This window comes from Peromyscus californicus, unplaced genomic scaffold, assembly GCF_007827085.1.
Source record: "Peromyscus californicus insignis strain IS unplaced genomic scaffold, ASM782708v3 Scaffold_8__1_contigs__length_139910024, whole genome shotgun sequence".
NCBI classification, from domain to species: Eukaryota; Metazoa; Chordata; class Mammalia; order Rodentia; family Cricetidae; genus Peromyscus; species Peromyscus californicus.
This window is the reverse complement of record NW_026294606.1, coordinates 87244302-87266411: the sequence shown is the minus strand read 5'-3', so window position 1 is coordinate 87266411 and position 22110 is coordinate 87244302. Positions and strand designations below refer to the sequence as shown.

General features: G+C 45.3%; 1 protein-coding gene across 4 annotated transcripts in view; it reads right to left on the bottom strand.

The window, feature by feature from the left end:
* Window positions 1-11760, bottom strand: part of Fanca (FA complementation group A) — a 63408-nt gene extending 51648 nt beyond the window's left edge. Inside the window, exons 1-7 of one of the 4 annotated variants that reach the window (XR_008215647.1) lie at window positions 11313-11760; window positions 10848-10957; window positions 9190-9283; window positions 5347-5480; window positions 5121-5216; window positions 3992-4065; window positions 1265-1377 (exon numbers count right to left, since the gene is read on the bottom strand). Coding sequence is in view for 2 of the 4 variants with exons in the window: in XM_052727324.1 (XP_052583284.1) it covers window positions 1265-1377; window positions 3992-4065; window positions 5121-5216; window positions 5347-5480; window positions 9190-9283; window positions 10848-10957; window positions 11313-11391 (700 nt within the window). In the remaining 2 variants the exon portion in view is untranslated. The remainder of the gene's footprint in view (window positions 1-1264; window positions 1378-3991; window positions 4066-5120; window positions 5217-5346; window positions 5481-9189; window positions 9284-10847; window positions 10958-11312) is intronic. The other 3 variants (XR_008215646.1, XM_052727324.1, XM_052727323.1) reach the window with 3 other exon arrangements.
* Window positions 11761-22110: the final 10350 nt, after the last annotated feature.

Here is a 22110-nt window from a genome sequence, read left to right as displayed (position 1 = left end):
ACACCAGGTGAGCTCAATGCCCATAGAGGCCAGAAGAAGAGGGTATTGGGTACCCTGGATTGGATTTACTGATGGTCGTGAACTGCCATTTGGGGGCTGGGAATCAAACCCAGGTTCTCTGGAAGAACAGCTCTTCACCACTGAGCCCTCTCTCCAGCCCAGGACTGTGAGTTTCGGGCCAGTCTAGCTGTCCACCATTAAGTCAAGGACTTGAAAAACCACATGCTTTTTTTTTTTGCTTTGAGACTGGAGTCTTGAAGCTAAATTGCCTATATCACCTTCAATCTCAGTCCTACCAATCCAATCGGGGTAGCTGTGATTAAACTCTAAACCACTATCTCACAGAAGCATCACATTCTGAGGAATGAGAAAAACAAACTGATTCATAATTTTATATTTGGGGTGGGGCTGAGATAGAGTCTGGCTAGTACTTGGCTGGCCTGAAGCTCCCTATATGCACTAGGCTGGCTTTGAACTCATAAAGATCTGCCTGCCTCTGCTTCTGGAGTACTGGGACTAAATGAATGAGCCACTATACCTGGCTGAGCCATAATTTTAAAGATCAGAACAAGGAAGCCTGGAATTGAGGTTTTCTGTCTTATATTTGAACTTTACCTATCTAGGGCAGATTACAGGAAATATAAGCAGTTCATAACACTGGAAAAGTATCCTTGGCAAACAAAGAAACATACAAACTTGCCAGACATGATGGTTAAATGCCTATAATCCCAGCTTTTTTGGGGGGCGGGGGATGGGGGGAGAGCTGACGCAGGATTGTTGTGAATATGAGAGGTCAGCCTGGGCCACAGAGTAAGACCCTTCTCAAAAAACAGGTGAAGAGCAAGTGTGGAGGAACACCCCTTTAATCCAGGCATTCAAGAGGCAGAGGCAGGCAGATGCCTGAGTTTGAGTCCAGCCTGTTCTACATAACAAGTTCCAGCTAGAGCTACACAGTAAGACCCTGTCTCAAAAGACAAAGAAGAGAAAAGAAACCTACAAGCTGCCTGTACAGAGTACATGCTTCTCCTTTTTGAGCTGGTGTTACGTCTCTGGGACCGCTGGCAGTACAGACTAGACAGCAAAAGGAGCTGGGGCTACCCAAGAGAACACCCAACTCCTGCCACTCAAGAAAACAGAAGCCCATGGTTGACCTGGTGAGTTCATTACATGCTAGGCCCTAGGCCCACAGGAATGGAGAGGCTGCTCTAGTCCCCAGGGTCAAAATGAGTAACTGTCCCCAGGAACCCGCCTGCTATGAACATACCAGAAAGCATGGCTTTAGTAGCATCAGAGGATGGGCAGGATGCTTCCATCTGCTCACACAGAATGCATAGGTTCCTGAAGAGCCACATGGTCATGGCCTTCGTGTCAGGGTGGCTGAGGACACAAAGAATCAAAGTTGGAAACGTTGGCTGATAAGAACGAGATAGCAGCTGCCAAATCCTGTCTCAAGGACCAAAGTGGACAGGGGCAGGACACCTGCCTGGCTGCTGCTAATTCCAGAAAAACACCGTTTTTACAAGTTTTCTAATAAGCGGGCATGGTAGTACATGCCTTTAATCCCAGCACTGGGGAGGCAGAGACAAGTGGATCTCTGTGAGCTTGGGGCCAGTCTAGTCTAAACTGTCAGTTCCAGGACAGCCAGGGCTGCATAGTGGAACGCTATCATTAAAAAACATTTGGGGGAGGGGGGCTGGAGAGATGGCTCAGAGGTTAAGAGCATAGACTGCTCTTCTAGAGGACCCAGGTTCAATTCCCAGCACCCTCACGCCAGCTCACAGTCACCTGTAACTCCAGTTTCAAAATCTGATACCCTCTTCTGGCACCGCATACATATACCCAAGCACACACATATACACAGAAAAATAAATAAGCCTTGAAAGATCTCCTGGAACTGGAGATACAAATGGTTATGAGTTACCATGTGGATGCTAGGTCCTCTGCAAGAGCAACAAGTGCCCTTAACCCCTGAGCTATCTCTCTGGCCTGGACCTTGAACTTTTGATTCTCTTTCCCTCCCAACTGCTGGGATTATAGGACCGTGCATAATGCCTGGGCTATGAAATACTGGGGCTGCACTCAGGGATCTGTGCACTCAGTGTACACACTCTACAGTCATCCATCTTCTTTTCAGTTTTTGTTACTGTTGTTTGCTTTTTATTTTGTTTTGAGACAGTCTATGTAGCCTTGGCTATCCTAAAACTATGTAGTGCAGGCTGGCCTTGAACTCACAGAGATCCACTTGCCTCTGCCTCCCAAGCGATCTTTTTTCATAGTTTTTTTGTTTTTTGTTTTTTTAATAATTATCATTAGAAGGGCTGAGGAAATGGCTCAGTCAGTGACTTGCCCCCTGTGCCCAGTGCTGGGGAGACAGACAAGATCCCTGGGGCTTACTGGCTAGCAGGTCTAGCCAAGTTGGCAAGCTCCCAGTTCAGTGAGACCCTGGGTCAAAGAGTAAAGTGAAGAGTGACTGTGGAAGGCACCAACATGGGCCTCTGGCCTCTACAAGCATGTGTATACATATGCACATACAAGCACATACATTTACAAATATACACAAAAATCATCATCACAAGGCATGTACAAAGAAAGCACGCATAAGTACACTTTAATCCCAATACATTCTCTCAACAAAAGGTCATATCAGGGGCTGGAGAGATGGCGCAGTAGTTAAGAGCACTGGCTGCCTTTCTAGAGGTCCCAAGTTCAATTCCCAATAATCACATGGTGGTTCACAACCATCTATAATAGGATCTGATGTCCTCTTCTGGCATGTAGGTATACATGCAGAGCACTCATACATAAAAATATAAATTAAAAACAAAACAAAGCCGGGCGGTGGTGGCGCACGCCTTTAATCCCAGCACTCGGGAGGCAGAACCAGGCGGATCTCTGTGAGTTCGAGGCCAGCCTGGACTACCAAGTGAGTTCCAGGAAAGGCGCAAAGCTACACAGAGAAACCCTGTCTCGAAAAACCAAAAAAAAAAAAAAAAAAAAAAGGACATGTAATCAGGCTAGTCGGCTTAGCCGGTGAAGGCACTTACCACTAAAATTTGACGCCCCTCCCCCACCCCGAACCCACATGGTGGAAGGAGAAACTGACTCCTCCTCCTTTGACCTCCACTCACACACCATGGCACATGCACCTCCCACCCGACAACAAATAAATTAATTTTTTTTTTGTTTTTGTTTTTTGAGACAGGGTTTCTCTGTGTAGCTTTGCGCCTTTCCTGATCTCGCTCTGTGGACCAGGCTGGCCTCGAACTCACAGAGATCTGCCTGTCTCTGCCTCCTGAGTGCTGGGATTAAAGGCATGCGCCACCACCGACCGGCAAATAAATTAATTTTTAAAATAGCTTAAAAATACAGCTATTTTATAAAAGAAAGGCCACGTGATATTAAGTAATGCAGAATGACTAGTGAATTACTGTTGTCAGACTTTCTTTGGGGACTGCCAGCTCTCAAATAATGACACAGAGACTTATTAATCGTGAAATCTTGGCTTTAGCTCAGTCGCGTTCCCAACTAGCTCTTCTAACTTAAATTAACCCGTTTATATTCATCTATGTTCTGCCACATGGCTTGTTACCTCTCCTCCATAATGTACATCCGACTTCCTATGTGTCCCACTGGTGAATCCTCCACAATCAGATTCTAACCCTGAGTTCCCCTCTCTCACCAGAAGCTCCACCCATCTTTTCTGCCTAGCTATTGGCCATTCGGCTCTTTTTTTTTTTTTTTTTGGATTTTTGAGACAGGGTTTCTCTGTGTAGCTTTGCGCCTTTCCTGGAACTCACTTGGTAGCCCATGCTGGCCTCAAACTCACAGAGATCCACCTGGCTCTGCCTCCTGAGTGTTGGGATTAAAGGCGTGTGCCACCACCGCCCGGCAATTTGGCTCTTTATTAAACCAACCAGGTGCCTTAGGCAGGCAAGGTGGAACAGCAACACATCTTTACACAGTTTGCTCAAACATCCCACAACAAACTTACTTTTGCAGCAGCTCTTGTAGGCTCACAACGTTGTGCATGTGAAGACACCACACAGCTTCAAGCAACAAAGAGTTCTGAAAAATACAACAACATTATCCTACCATGTGCATCTCCCTACAGAATGTTCAGCTCAGGTTATGCTCCTATGCCCACTGAAAAAAATAAACAGTATCACAGCATGGCCTAAAGGGTCCATGTCACAGGTTCCCATTTGCACAGCATTCACATCCCTTATTGTCCTGCATGGCTTTTCCTCTGCCGTCTAGGACAGCTCTGACCTCCTCCCAGCAGTCTCCAGTAAGTCACTGCACACTCTGCCCTATGCATTCTAAATTACTACCCGGAAATTGTCATCTGATCTCTACTCACATGCCATAGCTCGAGCATACTCATACATACATACATGCACAATAAAGATTAAAAAAATTTTTAATGTTTCAAATAGAGGTTACTAGTATAATTTATTTTGTTTTTTTTGAAATAGGGTCTCATGTAGTCCAGGCTGGTCTGGAACTTACTATGCTGCCAAGGATGACCTCAAACTCCTGATCCTCTGGCTCTAACTCCCAAGCGCTAGGATTATAGGTGTGCACCACTATGCCCAGTGTATGAGGAACTGGGGGTCTAATTCAGTGCCTCATGCATGCTAAATGAGCACCCTATCACTGAGCTACATTTCTAGTTCTTATTACTATAGTTTTAAAAGTATATGTTCTCTGGAAGAGCCTTCCTAATAGTATACCCAAGAAGTCAGAGGATCATGCCTCTGATATGTTATGTTCTATCTTTTTGGTGGGAGACAGGGTCTCACTATGTGGTTCTGGATGTCCTGGAACTCTCTAAGTAGACCAGGCTGGCTTTGAACTCAGAGATCCTCCTGCCTGTATCTTTCAAATGCCGGGATTACAGAGAGCTATGTACCCTATGCTAATAAATACGACTAATGATGGGTAGAAACTGACATACAATACTGAAGCACTCTTCCACTCTCAGGAGGATCTGATGAACCCTTCTTTCAAGCTCTTTAATTAATGAGATATTTGGCCAAATTCCTAAGAAAACTCATAGACCCAAACCAACAGAGAACCGCTTTAAAAAAAAATCCCAAGTGGAAGAACTTCAAATTTACCTGAGCTTTCCACAGTTCTTGACAGAAGGTGAGACGGGAGAACATATTACGGGCCAACAAATGCTGAGAAACCTCTAACAAGGAAGATAGTTTCTTCTAAAAACAGATACAATTTTGTTTTTTTTTTTTTAAAAGATGAATTATCTAAAAACAGTATTAAAGAAAGACCTTATTTTCCCAAACAGCTTAAAAGGACATGTCCTCATTTATGGGGCTGGCCACTCACTCTTTGCTCCGAGCTGAGCAGCACAGGGTGGCTGGGCTCCATGCAGACCTGCTGCACACTGTGAGCAAACACTCTGGCAGATAGTATGCCCACAGGAACTCCCAGCGCCGAGGCTTGATCCCGAAAAGCAGAGGCTGAAAAACAAAACAAAGCTATGGTTTTCCCTGAAAACCGAGAAAAACTTGAAGAAGGCTTCAGTAGAAAAATGCTCATTAGGTTGTAACATCACACTAAACTGCATTTAAGGGGGAAGAATAGATAAAAAAGGAAAAACAAGAGACACAAAATGAAGAGAATTTCAGGGCCAAATTGGCAGCTCTCTGTAGCCAGAAAGCTCTCTGGCCCCGCGCGCTTATAAAATCATCATTCAGAGGCTTATATTAATTACCAATTGTATGGTCAATGGCAGGCTTCTCGCTAGCTAGCTCTTATAACTTAACCCATTTCTATTAAGCTATAAGTTGCCACATGGCCGTGGCATTACCGGTCTGCTGGCATCTTGCTGTTCCTTTGGCAGGAGCTGGCCTCTCTCCCGCTCTCCTTTCTTCTCTCTGTATATCTGCTTGGATTTCCCGCCTGACTCTAAGCTGCCTTGCCATAGGCCAATACAGCTTTATTTATCAACCAATACTCACAACACATATTCACAGCATACAGAAAGACATCCCACAGTAGCTCTCAGTACAATTAGAGGCAACCTCAGAACCCAAAGTCACAAACATGTATATACATCATGTACCACAACAGATACACTCCACTGCAACATGGAGAGAAAACTTTATCATCTTCCTTATAAGGGAGCACCACAAGCAGAACTTATCAGTCTCTTCTGTGTCTTGCTGTGTGATAGGGATGAAACCCAAGGCCTCAGACACAGTGATAAGTGCTATATCACCCTCAGTCCCTATATGACTTTAGCCTTACAGATGAGTTTACTCCCTGTGACTTACAAACAGCAAGTCCAAACTGGATAGGACTTCCAGACACTCTACCCTGTACCTGATGGGCAGCACAGAATCACAGGTATACTCAGTCCTCTGGGATACCTGGCAGAGGCTGGACAGCTGGCCCTATGGCCGTCACCAGGCTCCTGACCCAGTCTGTGGCCTGCAACCCCTAAAGTGAAATGTTCTGGACAACCTAGAAAAGGCAGTGCTTACAAGACAAGCATTGCCGGGCGGTGGTGGCGCACGCCTTTAATCCCAGCACTCGGGAGGCAGAGCCAGGCGGATCTCTGTGAGTTTGAGGCCAGCCTGGGCTACCAAGTGAGTCCCAGGAAAGGCGCAAAGCTACACAGAGAAACCCTGTCTCGAAAAACCAAAAAAAAAAAAAAAAAAAAAAAAAAAAAAAAAACAAGACAAGCATTTTCTCATTTATTTGACTTCCAAAACTAATTGTCAAGAAAGAAAAAAAAAAAGTAAGAAGAGCTGGAGAGATGGCTCAGCAGTTAAAAGCACCTGTTCTTCCAAAGGACCCAGGTTCAATTCTCACTATCTACATGGTGGCTTTATAACCACCTGTAACTCTAGTTCCAGGGGATCCAATCCCCTCTTCTGGCCTCCATTGGCACCAAGCATGCATGTGGTACACAGACATATATACAGGCAAAACACCCATACACATAAAAATAAAAATCTAAAAAAAAGAAAAAACACATATATATTTATCATATATATGGTATTTTTATCATGCACGCTCATTATCATCAAGGCTCTAAAAACATGAATCAACGTGTAAGTAAAGCCACATGCAGCAGTTACAGAGGCTCCAAATTACAAGTGTTAGAAATCAGAGGCGGGGCTGGTGACAAAAGCCTATAATCCCAGCTATTGGATGGCTTCGGGAGGACTGACTTAGACAGATCCTGACTTTTTTTAAAAGTGTTTCAAGAGCTAGTGAAATATACAACATCCCAGGTTCGATCCCCAGAACTTCAAATAACAATAAACTTTACAAAACAAATGTGAGGGACTGAGAGGGACAACTCTGCGGTCAAGATCACCAGCTGCTCTTGACCTAAATTCACAGAACCTAAATTCTCTGTGAACTACTCACAACTACCTAGAATTCCAACTCCAGGGCATCCAACACTTTCTTCTGGCCTCTGTGCGTACCCACGCACATGTGACAAGCACTCACAGATACTCATAAATTTACTCAAAGTACCGAGGGTCGAGATATCTCCGTGTGTAAAGCTGCCTGCTGTCAAGGCTGATGATCTGAGTGTGGCCCCCAGGAACCACATGGTTGAAGGAGAAAACTGATTCACACAGTTGACCTCTGACCTCCACATGGTCACCTTGGCACACAAGCTCTCAATGAATGAATAAATAAATGTAAAAAATAAGCAGGGCAGTGGTGGCGCACGCCTTTGCTGCACTCTGGAGGCAGAGGCAGGTGGATTGCTATGAGTCAAGGCCAGCCTGATCTACAGAGTAAGTTCCAGGACAGCCAGGGCTACACAGAAAAACCCTGCCTCAAAAAACCAAAATAAATAAATAAATGTAAAAAATTGATGAAAAACAGCCTTTACTCCTAGCACTTGGGAGGCAGAGGCAGGCGGATCTCTATGAGTTCAAGGCCAGCCTGGTCTACAGAGCAAGTTCCAGGACAGACTTCAAAGCTACACAGAGAAACCCTGGCTCGAAAACAAACAAAAAGATGAAAAACTAATGAATAATGACGTTAGTATCACTTTTTGAAAAAAATCATTGTAGAATAAAAAACGTGAGGTGCAAAAAAAAAATTTACCTCTTGCTCCCCCATCTACCCACCTCCCTCCTCTACCTGCCCCCATCCCCTGCTTTCTCAGACTCTGGGAACTGGGAGGGAGTAACACCTAGGAGCATGTTTCCGGTTTCATGCCTCCTCACCGCAGTCATCACTGCTGTGAAGGAAGTGCACACCAAATGATTTTCCCAAGGGTAACTTGGGTTCCTTATAACCTGCGCCTTAAGCTGAGTACATTTTCTTTTTTTTTTTTAAGATTTATTTATTTATTACGTATACAGTGTGTTCTGCCTGCATGTGTGCCTGCAGGCCAGAACAGAGCACCATATCTCATTATAGATGGTTGTGAGCCACCATGTGGTTGCTGGAAATTGAACTCAGGACCTCTGGAAGAGCAGTCAGTGTTCTTAACCCCTGAGCCATCTCTCCAGCTCAAGCTGAGTACATTTTCAAACCAGCAGCAGGAGTTGAGAATGGTGATGAAATGCTTGCCCGGCAGGAGTGAAGACCTAAGTCCGATCCCCAGTATAATCTCAGCACTCGGGAAGTAGAAACAGGAGGGTCAGGAGTTCAAGATCATCTTCAGCTACACAGCAAGGTCTAGGCCAGCCTGGGATACAGATCCTGTCTCAATAAAGGAAAAAAAAGTGTGTGTATGTGGGGTTGGGGGGCAGTGAGACGGCTCAGAGTTAGGTAAAAGTGCTTTGACACAAACCTGGAAACCTGAGTTTGATTTTTGGAACCCATGTAAAGATAGAAGGAAGAACCAACTCCACGAGGCTGTCCCGACTTCCACATGTGCCCTTCCCACACACATCATAAACACACACACACACACACACACACACACACACACACACACACACAGAGAGAGACAGACAGACAGAGACAGAGAGACAGAGAAGAGAGAACAAGACAATAAATACATTTAAAAAAATCAGCAACCAAGTAACTCCAAAACAAGCCATAAAACCTGTGTCACCTAGTGATAATACATAAGAGGAAAGGCATTATTTGGTGGAATTTAAATTTCTACTTAATATAAACAGATCAAGTCTTTTTCCTTAAACGTTCTCTAACTCAATGAATTGAAAAAAAGCAGTGACAACTTACAGATAAAGGAACTGGACCGGTCAGAGTAGGCCGATGCACTGTCACGATCAATCAGTTTGCTGAGACACAATTTTTTACACTGTGGATCTTCTACCTATAAACCAAAACATGAAGAACTCCACTGTCAAAGTCCGACTGTGTGTAGTGGGCATAGTGGGGCTCTCAAGTGGTGTTTTCTTTTGTTTGGTTGGGTTGGTTTTTGGTTTTGTTTTGTTTTTTAATTCATCTTTGTATGTACATGTTTCTGTGTGTCTTAGCATTTCTATTGTTGTGATTAAAAAAAAAAAAAAAAAAACACCATGACCAAAAGCAACTTGAGAAGAAAAGGGCTTATTTCAGTTTAAAATTTGTAGTCCAGTCCATCTTTCTGGGCAGTGGTGGCACACACCTTTAATCCCAGCACTCAGGAGGTAGAGGCAGGTGGATCTCAGAGTTCAATGCCAGCCTAGTCTACAGAGTTCCAGGACAGCCAGGGCTACACAGGGAAGCCCTGTCTCCTCCCCCACCATCCCCCCCCCCAAAAAAAAAACCAAAAAGGAAAAGAAAAAAGAAAGAAACATGCATATAAAACAACTTGTAGTCCATCATCCAGGGAAGTCAGGACAGGAACTGAAGGCAGGAACTGATGGAGTTATGGAGTACTGCTTACAGGTTTACTCACCATGGCTGGCTCAGCCTGCCTGCTTTCTTTTTTGTTGTTGTTGTTTTTGTTTTTGTTTTTTTTTCAAGACAGGGTTTCTCTGTGTAGTTTTGGTGCCTGTCCTGAATCTCTCTCTGTAGACCAGGCTGGCCTTGAACTCACAGAGATCCGCCTGGCTCTGCCTTCTCAGCACTGGAATTAAAACCCTACGCCAGGACCTCCCCACCTCAGCCTGCTTGCTCATAGATCCCAGGACCACCAGTCCAGGACCCTCCCACATCAATCATTAATCAAGAAAATGTAGCACAGGCTTGCCCACAGGTCTAGCGGGGTGCGGTTCCTTAATTGAGATAACTCTTCCCAAATGATTCTCACTTGTGTTGAGCTGACATAAAGCTAGCCTGCTTGTGTGTATGTGTATCAGTTTGTGCAGTGTCTTCAGAAGAGGGTGTCAGAACCCCTGGAACTAGAGTTACAGGTGGCTCTGAGCCACCTGACATGGGTTCTGAGAACTGAACTCAGATCCTTTTTAAGAACAGCACGATGTGTTAGAGCTGGAGAGATGGCTCAATGGTTAAGAGCATTTGTTGTGCTTACAAAGGTTTGATTCTTAGCACAGACGTGGTGGCTCACAACCATCCACAACTCCAGTTCCAGGGAGTCTGATGCCTTCTTTTGACTTCTGTAGGCACATATGTGGTTCGTACATACATGCAAGTGAAACACTGATACACATAAAACAAAAACAAAAAACCAGTATGTACTGGGCCATCTTTCCAGCCGGCTCCTCAAGTTCTTTTTTTTCAAGAAGGAATTACTAAAGTCTTTCGAGAATTATTAAATTTACTATCCAACTGCTTTAATCTCCAAAGGCAGAAAATACATTCAGCTTTCTGCTCACCTGGTTTGCAGTTACCAGTTATTCACCAGGTACACAGGCTTACAAGGATATTATCAAGATTATGATCTGGCTGGGCTCGGAACACCCAACCTGCCAGCCATGCCAACTTCCTCTTACCTCTAGTAAAAGGTCATTCATGTTTTGGTGGTATCTCAGGAGTTGCAGAGCGGAATCCTTTAATTTCTGTTCCCTTTCAGGATTATATTTTTGCTTCTTGACTCTGCCCGCTAAGGAGATTTAAAAAAAACATTTTTTATTATTATTGGGTTGTTTTTTTTTTTTTTTGCAAAAAATTACAGCGCAACGTACACCAGGTGACACCCTGCGCGGAGGTCCAGGGAGAGCTGCCCAAGATCAGGACGGTCACCTGCCGCAAGCAAGCAGCTGGGACCAGAAAGCCGGGAGCCCACCGCCGCTCTAGACCAGCTCTAGACCAGCAGGCTGGGGCTCTTCAGCAGGTCGCAGGGATGCACCACATTGGGACCTGAAGGGGCGGACGGTGGAGAATGGCCCCAGGAGAACGGAAGGACTGCACCGGGCGCTCACAAGTGGAGGTCGGAAGGTAGTGGTGGCGAGACCTACCCATCAGTTCGGCCCATGTTTTTCGGAGGCCCAGGGGCCCACCGCGTACCGCAGCACCCCTGGCCGGGGAGCCCGACATAGTGACTGGAACACCCGCGCTGGAGCCCGCGCTGCCTTCCGATTGGCGGCGGCCAGGCGCTAGCGCTCATTGGCTAGGAGCACGCTTGACCACACCCCTCGCGGGCTGAGCCTCGCTCCGCAGCCATCTTTGTTGTGGCGCAGGTCGCAGAGTCTGGCAGCGTTCGTGTCGCGGAGTAGGCATATCCTGCGGCTGCCTTGGTGCAATACTCCGGCGCATGACAACTAGGGGGAAAGTGTCGCAGAATTTGGAGCTGGAGTGGGCAGTGCGAATTGACTGCAGCTGATCGCGTGGTTTCAGACGCGATTTTGGTGAAAATAATGGCCCAGACTCAGGCCTGGGAAGATGCTAAAAACCTCTTACCTTCTTTGCTCAAAAATACGCCGAGTCGATGGTGGCGCACGTCTTTAATCCCAGCACTCGGGAGGCAGAGCCAGGCGGATCTCTGTGAGTTCGAGGCCAGCCTGGGCTACCAAGTGAGTTCCAGGAAAAGGCGCAAAGCTACACAGAGAAACCCTGTCTCGAAAAACCAAAAAAAAAAAAAATACGCCGAGTCAACCCCCAATACTGTGCTGTACTGATTTGACTCTGGTTGCAGGAAAACTAACCAAAGGAGTTTTGGTGCTGGGATGTGACTTTTCAAAAGTTGGGGAAGAATTGAGCTATTACCCCTCCCGCGAAGTACTCAAAGCACTCAGGAAGAAAAACCAGCCATGGAATGCTCTCGTTTCTGTTTCTCTCTTTGTAAAACCCACCTGACATGCTTAGGGGTTTCCTTGGGAAGGATGAGGGGTTCTACTTTGTGTGTGCACTTGGAGTGTGCGTGGAAGTACCGAGTACTTGAACCAGAGCTGGAGCCACCAAGACCCACTGAAAAAGAGCAGCCCTTTTGCCCCAGATACACATCCCTTGATGGATACCGGCTAGTCTAGGATGCCTCAGTTCTCCGAATGGGGTAAAAGCACCTAGGACTCATCACCAAGAATTGAGGTGGGCAGATTCCCACCACTCCTAATGGCTTTTAGAGGCCTCGTTGCTCCAGATTCCTTGAGGACAACTGACCATAAGGGAGGGAAGGGGACAAGGCAAAGAAGAAACTGTGAGAATCTGAAGGGAAGCCCTTTCAGTTCTAGCTGCCACTCGTCCTGACTAGAATAAGCACACACACACTGCACAAAGTCAGTGCATTTTCACACACATACTTTCAATGAAGTCTTACTACTTTTTACTTCTTCCTCCTCCAGCAAAATTATTAATGGGTGGCAGCATAAAAACAGAAAGAGTGGGCGTTATCTGCACTGCAGTAACATAACTGTGCTGGATTTTCAGCACTATCGCAGGCACGCACTCACACTCCTAAATGGAAGACAGGAGACTGGAGACAAGCTCGAAATGGCCATGATCGCCAGGTTGTGACTAAAATTCTCCCAGCTGAAGTGAGTCAGCAGAGGGAGGAGGCATTATCAGAGCCAGAGTGGAGGGGACAAAGACTGACCAAAGTGTTCCAAGGATCAGGTTTATCTGCCTTCATGGCCAGAAGATGGTACAGTTGTCCTGGTTGCCAAAGAGCCACTTTACAGGTCAAAGAGAACATTTAACTTGAAAGATATAAAATTGAAGAGCACCAATGCAGAAAAAAAAAAAATTCAACAAAAGCTCATCCCTGTGGCCGGGCCTCCTTGCAGTTCAGGATCAAATGGGTTGAGTGTGGGGGAGCTCCACATTGCATCTCGCATCAGAAGTGCCTTACTTAGATTCTTCTGCTCTCTCAGACTTCAGAAGATTTGGCTGTACTTCCATCACTGGCCACAAGGTGGACTCTCCTCCAACACAAATCTAGTCCACCCCACACTCATGGTCCCTGCCTGCATCTTCACAGGGAAGTGCTGTTTTAATGCAACACAAAAAGGGCCATTCTCCTCCATTACGAAAGAGATCATCTGCTTGACCAGACTAGGAGTACAAAAAAGTAATAGCTTGTCCCAAATCATACCAACAGACCACTAATATTTACTATGTGTTTTCAAGCTTTCGTTGCAGAGATTTTTCTTTTAATTGCTACTTCATAATCTGACTTCCGACAAGTACAGTGGCACAAGTTAGAGATCCCAACTGCTCTGGAAACTGAGGCAAGAGGATCATTTCCACCTAGGAGTTTGGGGCAGCCTAGGCAATATAGCAAGACTCCCATCTCAAAAATAGAGCTGGAGAGCAGCTGAGGTGGAGACTGACTGGGAAGACACCCAATGTGAACCTCTGGACTCTATCCACACGTGCACACAAATGTTCACACATACACAAGCAGGAACACACACATACACAAATAACCTGCATGTTCCATCCACGGTCATAAATACCTTTTACTTTATGATTGCAGCATTCCCCTATGTTCATTCCTTACAGTTCTACGGTGATTCCCACAGGCTCCTTAAACAGTGCTGTTGCTGGGACTGTTGTTTCCTTTTTATTTTCTCTTAGATTTTGGTTTTGCTTTGAAAGATTTATTTTTATTTGTATGGCTGTGTGCTTGTGTGAAGGTGTGCCACATATGTGGGTGCCTGCAGAGGCCAGAACAGGACGCTGGATCCTTTGGGGCTGGAGTTATAGGTAGTTAGTTGTAAGGCACCTGATGTAGGTGCTAGGAACTTAATTCTTCTGGAAGATTGTCAAGTGCTTTTACCCAGAGTCGTTTCTCCAGCCCGTGTTTTGTTTAGTTTTTTTGAGGAGACAAAGTCTCATATAGCCCAATCTGGCCTCAAACTCACCCTTTATCTAAGGATGACCTTGAACACCTGCTCCTCCTGCTTCTACTTCACAAGAATCTTGGGAATAGCCATTGCAGATATAAATAAAGGCTCTTAGGAGCATCCTGAATTGCTGAGAGACTCCTGAACCCAATGGCAAGTGTCAGGAGATAGAATAAAAGATGACCCAGAAGAGACAAGGACAAAAGCATGAAGACAGATTTAAGACCAGATGTAGCTGAGGCAGGAGGATTGCCATGAGTTCCAGGTCAGCCTAGAAGCAAAGAACAGAATTATCCTCTGGTGCCTCTGGAGGGAGCTCCAGCACATACACACTTTGGCTTCTGGCCTCCAGAAGGTTTCTGGATGGGTTTCTGACTAGGTATAGTGCTACACACCTTTAGTCCCAGAGGCAAAGGCTGATGCTGGCAGATTAGATCTCTGTGAGTTTGAGGTCAGCTTGTTCTATATATCGAGTTCTAGGCCAGCCAAGGATACATAGTGAAACCCTATCTCAACAAACAAAGAATGAATTTCTCTGCTTAAGTCCCGTGGTCATTTGTGGTGCCTTGTTTCAGTAGCTACAGGAAACTCCTACACCCACTGCTGCTTCTGTATCATCATTATAAGTGTCAGCATAGTGAAAACTTACACAACAGTATCAGTATGGAATTTACTTTGATGTAGTGGATATCCTGAAGGGCACCTGGAACCTCCGTGTATGGGTCACAGGTGGAGGCCAGCTGCCCCGGCAGAGAGAACTCTAGTGTAAAGGGAGAGAATAAATATTTTAGCCTTGTGGGCCATGTAGTGTTCATCATAGCTACCCAACTTGCTATAGTAGTTTAAAGCAGCCACAAGTATGTCACAAATAAATGTAGCTATGTGCCAATAGAACTTGATTTACACCGGGCAGTGGTGCATGCCTTTAATCCCAACACTCGGGAGGTAGAGTAGATCTCTGTAAATTCAAGGCCAGCCTGGTCTACAGGGCCAGTTCCAGGACAGCCAGAGATACACAGAGAAACCCTGTCTTGAAAAACAAAACAACACAACAAAAACCTTAATTTACAAAAACAGTGAGTGGGCCAAAATATGACCAGCATGCCAGAGTTTTCCAGCCTCTGGTCTCTCAAAAGATCCCTGTACCAAGAATAAGGAAAACACTGGGTATGATGACTTTTCCTCATGATCCAGTAATTAGGAGGCTGAGCAAAAAGTATTGCTGTGTGTTCCAGGCCAGCCTGAACTACAGTGTAAAACCCTGTCTCAAGAAAAGAAAAGAAGGGCTGGAGAGATGGCTCAGAGGTTAAGAGCACCGACTGCTCTTCCCAGCAACCACATGGTTCAATTCCCAGCAACCACATGGTGGCTCACAACCATCTGTAATGAGATCTGGCGCCCTCTTCTGTATACATAATAAATAAATAAATCTTAAAAAGAAAAAAGAAAAGAAAAGAAAAAAACAAAACGGGTGGTGGTGCACACCTTTAATCCCAGCACTCAGGAGGTAGAAGCAGGGAGATCTCTGTGAGTTTGAGGCCAGCCTGGTCTACAGAGTTCCAGGACAGCCAAGGTTACACTGAGAAACCCTGTCTAAAAAAAGAAACAAAAACAAAAAAAGAAGAAAAAAAGAGGAAATCTAGATTGTATCCCAGCTTGACCTACTCTGTCAGATAAAGAACATATTCTACCTGTCTCACGGGGATACGGTGAGACTACAATGAAGTATTATCAGTGAAATTACTGTGACTGTTTTGCAAGTGTTAGCATAATGGTGAGAGCTGTGTGCATGCTTGGTTGGATTCCCCTTCCATGCCATGCGCTGTTCTAGGCCAGAGGACAAAGCAGTAAAAACAGTAGCAACAACAAACGAGGTAGAAATCCCTGCCTTTGAGGGCCGTGTGGTCTAGTGACAGCAGAGGCATAAATAAGTAAAATATAGCATAGCAGATGGTATACAGTGCCCTGAGAGATATAAAGAACTGTAAATTAGGGCCAGGGTAGGGCTCAACAGTGTTAGCCTAGCATGCAGGAAGCCTCAGGTTCCATCCACAGTACTACAAATAAACAAATGCTATAAGATACCAATGGGAAGGTGGAAAGAGAAGGGAGAGGGGGAGAGCAGGGCCACCAGGGTCTTTTTAAGTATTGTGGAAAACCTTGGCATTCATTCAAAGGATCATTGAAAGGGACCACTGGACCTGAGCTGGGCTCTGTGCCGAAAACACACTGAGGTGTTTGGGACGGACCTAGAGCAAGCCAGGTGCTTCTGATTAGGAGAATCAGCTTGTATTTGAAAGCTGATCTTCCAGGTAAGAAAAACTATGGTTTTGGCCCTGGGTCAGCTATGGTGATCCCAGGAGTTGGAGAAGAGAGCTGGTAGGTTTGAATGGCAAGAGCAGGAGTAGATGACTACCAAAATCGAAGTGTTATTTGGCCATGGGAGTTGCACACACTCTCAGTCATTGCCATCCTTCACTCTTGGCTTTAGAAAGAGATTAGGGGACTGGAGAGATGGCTCAGTGGTTAGGAGCACTGGCTGCTTGCCCAGAGGACCAGATTCCATTCTCAGTGCCCACATGACAAGCTAACAACAGTCCATAACTCCAATTCCAGGGTATCCATTGTTCTCTTCTGGCCCCTAGGGGCACACAGTGCACTTATACTGGCATACACAATAAAAAAAAATAAAAACAAAACAAAACAAAACAAAAAAGCCAGGCTTACTGATGCATGCCTTTGATCACAGCATTTTAAGGCAGAGACGAGCAGATAGATCTCTGCGAGTTCAAAGCCAGCCTGGTCTACAAAGCAAGTTTTAGCCTAGCCAGGGCTATACAGAGAGACCCTGTCTCAAAAAAAAAGAGAAAGAAATATTAAAATAAATTTTAATTTATAATACAATAATACAGTTTTTTTTTTGGGGGGGGGGGGTTGAGACAGGGTTTCTCTATATAGCCCTAGCTGGCCTAGAATTCAAAGATCTTCCTGCCTCTGCCTCCCAAGTGCTGGGATTAGAGGCATGTACCACCACCACCCAGCTAATAACACGAAAGTTTTTAATCTGTTCTTCACTCTAAAAAGCAAAACACATATTAAGCCATTTTACACCTATCCAAGATTCACAAAGATTTTAATATTATTATTATTAGTGTGTGTGTGTGTGTGTGTGTGTGTGTGTGTGTGAGAGAGAGAGAGAGAGAGAGAGAGAGAGAGAGAGAGAGAGAGAGAGAGGAGAGAGAGAGAGAGAGAGAGAGAGAGAGAGAGAGAGAGAGAGAGACAGGGTGTGAGAGTGTTTAGGTGTGTGCATGCCATGGTGTATATGTAGGTAAGAGGACAACTTCCTGAAGTCTATTTTCTCCTTTCCCTGTAAGTTTTGGGGATCATCATCAGGATCATCAGGCTTAGGCAGCAAATCCTTTACTTGCTGAGTCATCTTCCTGGCCTGTTTTTGTTTTTGTTTGTTGTTTGGGTTTTGTTTTTTGGGGGTTTTTTTGGGTGTGTGTGTGAGAGAGACGGGTCTCAGTGTATAGTCCTGACTGACCTGGAACTCTTTATGTAGATCAGGCTGGCCTTGAAATCCCAGAGATTCAACTGCCTCTGCCTTCAAGTGCTGGGACTAAAGGTGTGCGCCAGCACTCCTGGCTCGTTTTGCTTTTGAGACAAGGTCTCACTGTGTAGCTCATGTCAGCATAAGGACTCCCTATCCCTTCGCTTCTGCCCACTGAGTGCTAATGACAAGTATGAGCTACCACATCTGGTGGATTGAAGAGTCTCATCCTATTCTCTGTCAGGGGAGCTAAGGAAAACAGATACCTTCAAACATTACAGATGTGTGCACAAGTGGAGACAGCCTCTTGGGAGGGTTGTTTGCTGATACTTGTTTTAAGTTCCTGTACTGAAGTCCGGAGTAAGTCAAATGTAGAACACTGGCTGAATGGGACTGAGTTTAACTCCTAGGCATGCAAGAAAATTATAAATTTATATCCTTTTCATCCAGGGAAACTTCTTTTTAATTTTTTTAGATCCATTTGTTTTTATTTTATGTGTGTTAGAGTTTTGCCTGCATGTATGTATGTGCACTGTGTGCATACCTGTTGCCCCTGGAGGACAGAAGTGGGCACTGAATCTCCTGGAACTGGAGTTATGGATGGTTGTGAGCTACCATGTGAGTGCTGGAAACCAAACCCTAGTCCTCTGAAAGAACAAGTGATCTTGACTGCTGGGCTACCTCTCCAGCCCGTAGGGAGTTCCTTTCTTGAGATAAACACCACACGTATAGAAATGGAAAAGAATCATCTAAACTCTTACCCTGTGAAAAGTTGGGTGAGGCAGTTATTAAAACAGTGTGGACTATTGATAGGATTGCACACAAATTTCATGTCCCTCAGTGAGAACTGGAAAGCCGATTCTGGAATACCCACAAAGAGATCTGCAGTTCTGTAGAACGCAGAAGCACTTTGCACGAAGGTACAAATTATTTTCTCATGACTGTGGTAAAAATCAAAATGCAGAGCAGGGTATGTGATATGCCTCTCTATATAAATAGGAGATGTGCCTATTGTCATGGGTAAATGACTTTGGGAAGGAAAATGTCTCAGTTAGGGTTTCTATTGTTGTGAAGAGACACCATGACTACAGCAACTCTTATAAAGGAAAACATTTAATTAAGCCTGGGTTACAGTTTATAGGTTTAGTCCATTATCATCATGGCAGGCAGACATGGTGCTGGAGAGGTAGCTGAGAGTTCCACATCTGGATCTCCAGGCAGCAGGAAGTGATAGTGACACACTGACTAGGCTTGAGCTTTTGAGACCTCAAAGTCCATCCCCTAGTGACACACCTCCTCCAACAAGGCCACACCTCCTAATAGTGCCACCCGCTATGGGTCTATGGGGACCATTTTTACTCAAACCATAAAGCCCATTTGTCTTATTTGGGGTTACTATTGCTATATAACACCATGACCAAAACCAAATTGGGGGAGAAAGGGTTTATTTGGCTTACACTTCCATATTCTAATCCATCATTGAAGGAAGTCAGGGCTGGAACTCAAACAGGGCAGGAACCTGGAGGCAGGAGCTAATGCAGAGGTCATGGAGGAGTGCTGTTTACTGGCTTGCTCTCCATGGTTTGCTCAGCCTGCTTTCTTATAGAACCCAGGACCATTAGCCCAGGGTGTGACCCCACCTACAATGGGCTAAACTATTGATTACTAATTAAGAAATTGCCCTACAGGCTTGTCTGCTTACAGCCTGAGCTTCTGGAGGCGTTTTCTCAATTGAGGCTTCCTTCTCTTAGATGACTAATACCTGTGTCAAGTTGATACAAAACTAGCCAGCACACCACTGCAGTAATTGTCTCCGAGAAGAATGTGAGTGGCTGGGACCAGTGTGGAGTGTAAGAGTTTCCAGTACATACCATTTTTGAATCTTTGAACATCAAACTGGGTCAAACTCAATTTGAACGGTATGTATCACAACCATTTCTTCAGTCTTACAGTGTTCGGGCCCCTGGGAAAGTAGTAGATGCTCATATCACCATCCAAGACTGGATGTTAGCTGTGAGGAGCAGTTGTAGCAACAACTAGTGACCCTCTAGGACAGCATTCCACTCATGTTTGGTCACTGGAGTTTCTGGAAAAGTTTCAAAATTGGCAAATGACTTCAACTGTTCCCAATGGGCATCAAACACTCAAATGCTTTTACCTCCTGATCTCGACAGTAGGTTCCCTTCTCCCATCTCCAGCTTCACTGACGTGTGTGTGTGTGTGTGTGTGTGTGTGTGTGTGTGTGTGTGTGTTAAATATTTAACTTCACGTACATTGATGTTTTGCCTGCATGTGTATCTGTATGAGGGTATTGGATTCCCTAGAACTGGAGTTACAGAGAGTTGTATTGTGGGTGCTGGGAATTGAACCCAGGTCCTCTGGAAGAGCAGCCAGTGCTCTTAACCACTGGGCCATCTCCCCAGGCCATGATCTGTGTTTTGAAGCATCATGCATCTCAAAGGATTCTGACTGCTTCTCTCTCTGCAGTTTGGATTTTAGGTTCCCTCTCTTCATTTTGTCTTTGCTCTGGAACCTTCTTGTGCCCTGTGGCAATTGTGGTCCTATTCTCTGAATCCTTTCTCACTACCCAGGTTCAGCCTCTGTATCTCCAACCACTAGCCCAGAAACCTTGTGACACCAATTCCCAGCATCTCTCCCTGTAAGCTGTCCTGAGTTCTTTCATTGGCTGAGCACAGCATGGCTCTATCTGTTACCCCTGGAGATTCATAGCCTTTATCACTATCCCAAAAATAAACCTAAACACAAAACCAGTCTCTCACATTTCAGTTTTTCCTCTTGGACCCTTGAACTCTGGCTCTACCTGGCCGCACAGAATGTGACAAAGAGCACATTCAGGGGCCTTTGAATTCAGGTAACACAAAGCCTGGTTGCTCACTGCAAACAGTATACATGGAGTCTCTGGGGAGAAGCCGACCTGAATCTGAAATGGACTTGGATTTGGATGGCAGGGGCCCCAGCACTCTACTTTTGGCAAGTGGATCGGTTCTGCCTGTGTCTAGGTGAATGGAGGAGACCTTTGCTCTGAAATTGGCTGTGTGCCTGATTGTCTCTGGCCTTGGTGCCAGGAGCTTCACCTGTTCTGCTGTCATTAGAGGCTCCAGAATCTTGCAGCCCTGTAATTCATACCATGAAATGGCCTCCAAATTGCAGTCACAGAATACCTGAGGATCCATCACTCCGAGGCCCCCCCCCCACCTTACCCATTTGACCTACAGAAACGTAAAATTGGGACTTTTCTAGCATCTGTGTCTTTAAAGATGCTCATAACTTCTAGAGCTTTCCATCTGTGGCTGCATAATCATCAGCCCACAGCCATCCCCAGGTGTTGCTACTACACAGGAAAAAATTGCAGTTCCCTCAGAAAATTCCCATTAGTATTTTCAAAGCACCAAGCACAGAGTAAGACCAAAAACATAAATAAACCAGTTCCTACCAAGTACCCAAAGCCCTCACTTACCCTTCCTCCTCTTCTTCGTTTTTGTTTGTTTGTTTTGGTTTTTCAAGACAGGGTTTCTCTGTGTAGTTCTTGCTGTCCTGGAACTCACTCTGTTGACCAGGCTGGCCTTGAACTCACAGAGATCTGCCTGCCTCTGCCTTCCAAGTGCTGGAATTAAAGTTGTGTTCCATCACCACCCAACTCATGTGCCACAACTCAAGTGCCACTTTTTTTTTTTTTTTTTTTTTTTTTTTTTTGGTTTTTCGAGACAGGGTTTCTCTGTGTAGCTTTGCGCCTTTCCTGGAACTCGCTTTGGAGACCAGGCTGGCCTCGAACTCACAGAGATCCGCCTGGCTCTGCCTCCCGAGTGCTGGGATTAAAGGCGTGTGCCACCACCGCCCGGCAAGTGCCACTTTTTTGTTTGTTTGTTTGTTTTTCGAGACAGGGTTTCTCTGTGTAGCTTTGTGCCTTTCCCGGAACTCGCTCTGTAGACCAGGCTAGCCTCGAACTCACAGAGATCCGCCTGTCTCTACCTCCCGAGTGCTGGGATTAAAGGCATGCACCACCACCGCCCAGCCAAGTGCCACTTTTAAAGATTTATTTATTTTTAATGGAGAGATGGCTCAGCAGTTAAGAACACTGACTACTCTTTCAGAGGATCTGGATTCAATTCCCAGAACCCACATGGAAGCACATACCTGTCTGTAACTCCAAGATCTGACACCCTCACATAGACATACATGTAGGCAATGCACATAAAATAAAAATAAATTAATTTTTTAAAAAAGGAAGAAAGGGAGAATCTCCTCATGGAAGCTGCAGTGTGACACAGAGTCGTGCAGCACACCCCTTTATCCATACATTTTCACACACAGGTGTTCATCCCAAAGAATCATTGGTCTGGTTTGAGGCCACTGATCTCTGCTGCACCATCGACACTGGGCCCTCACTGGGACTCTTCCTGG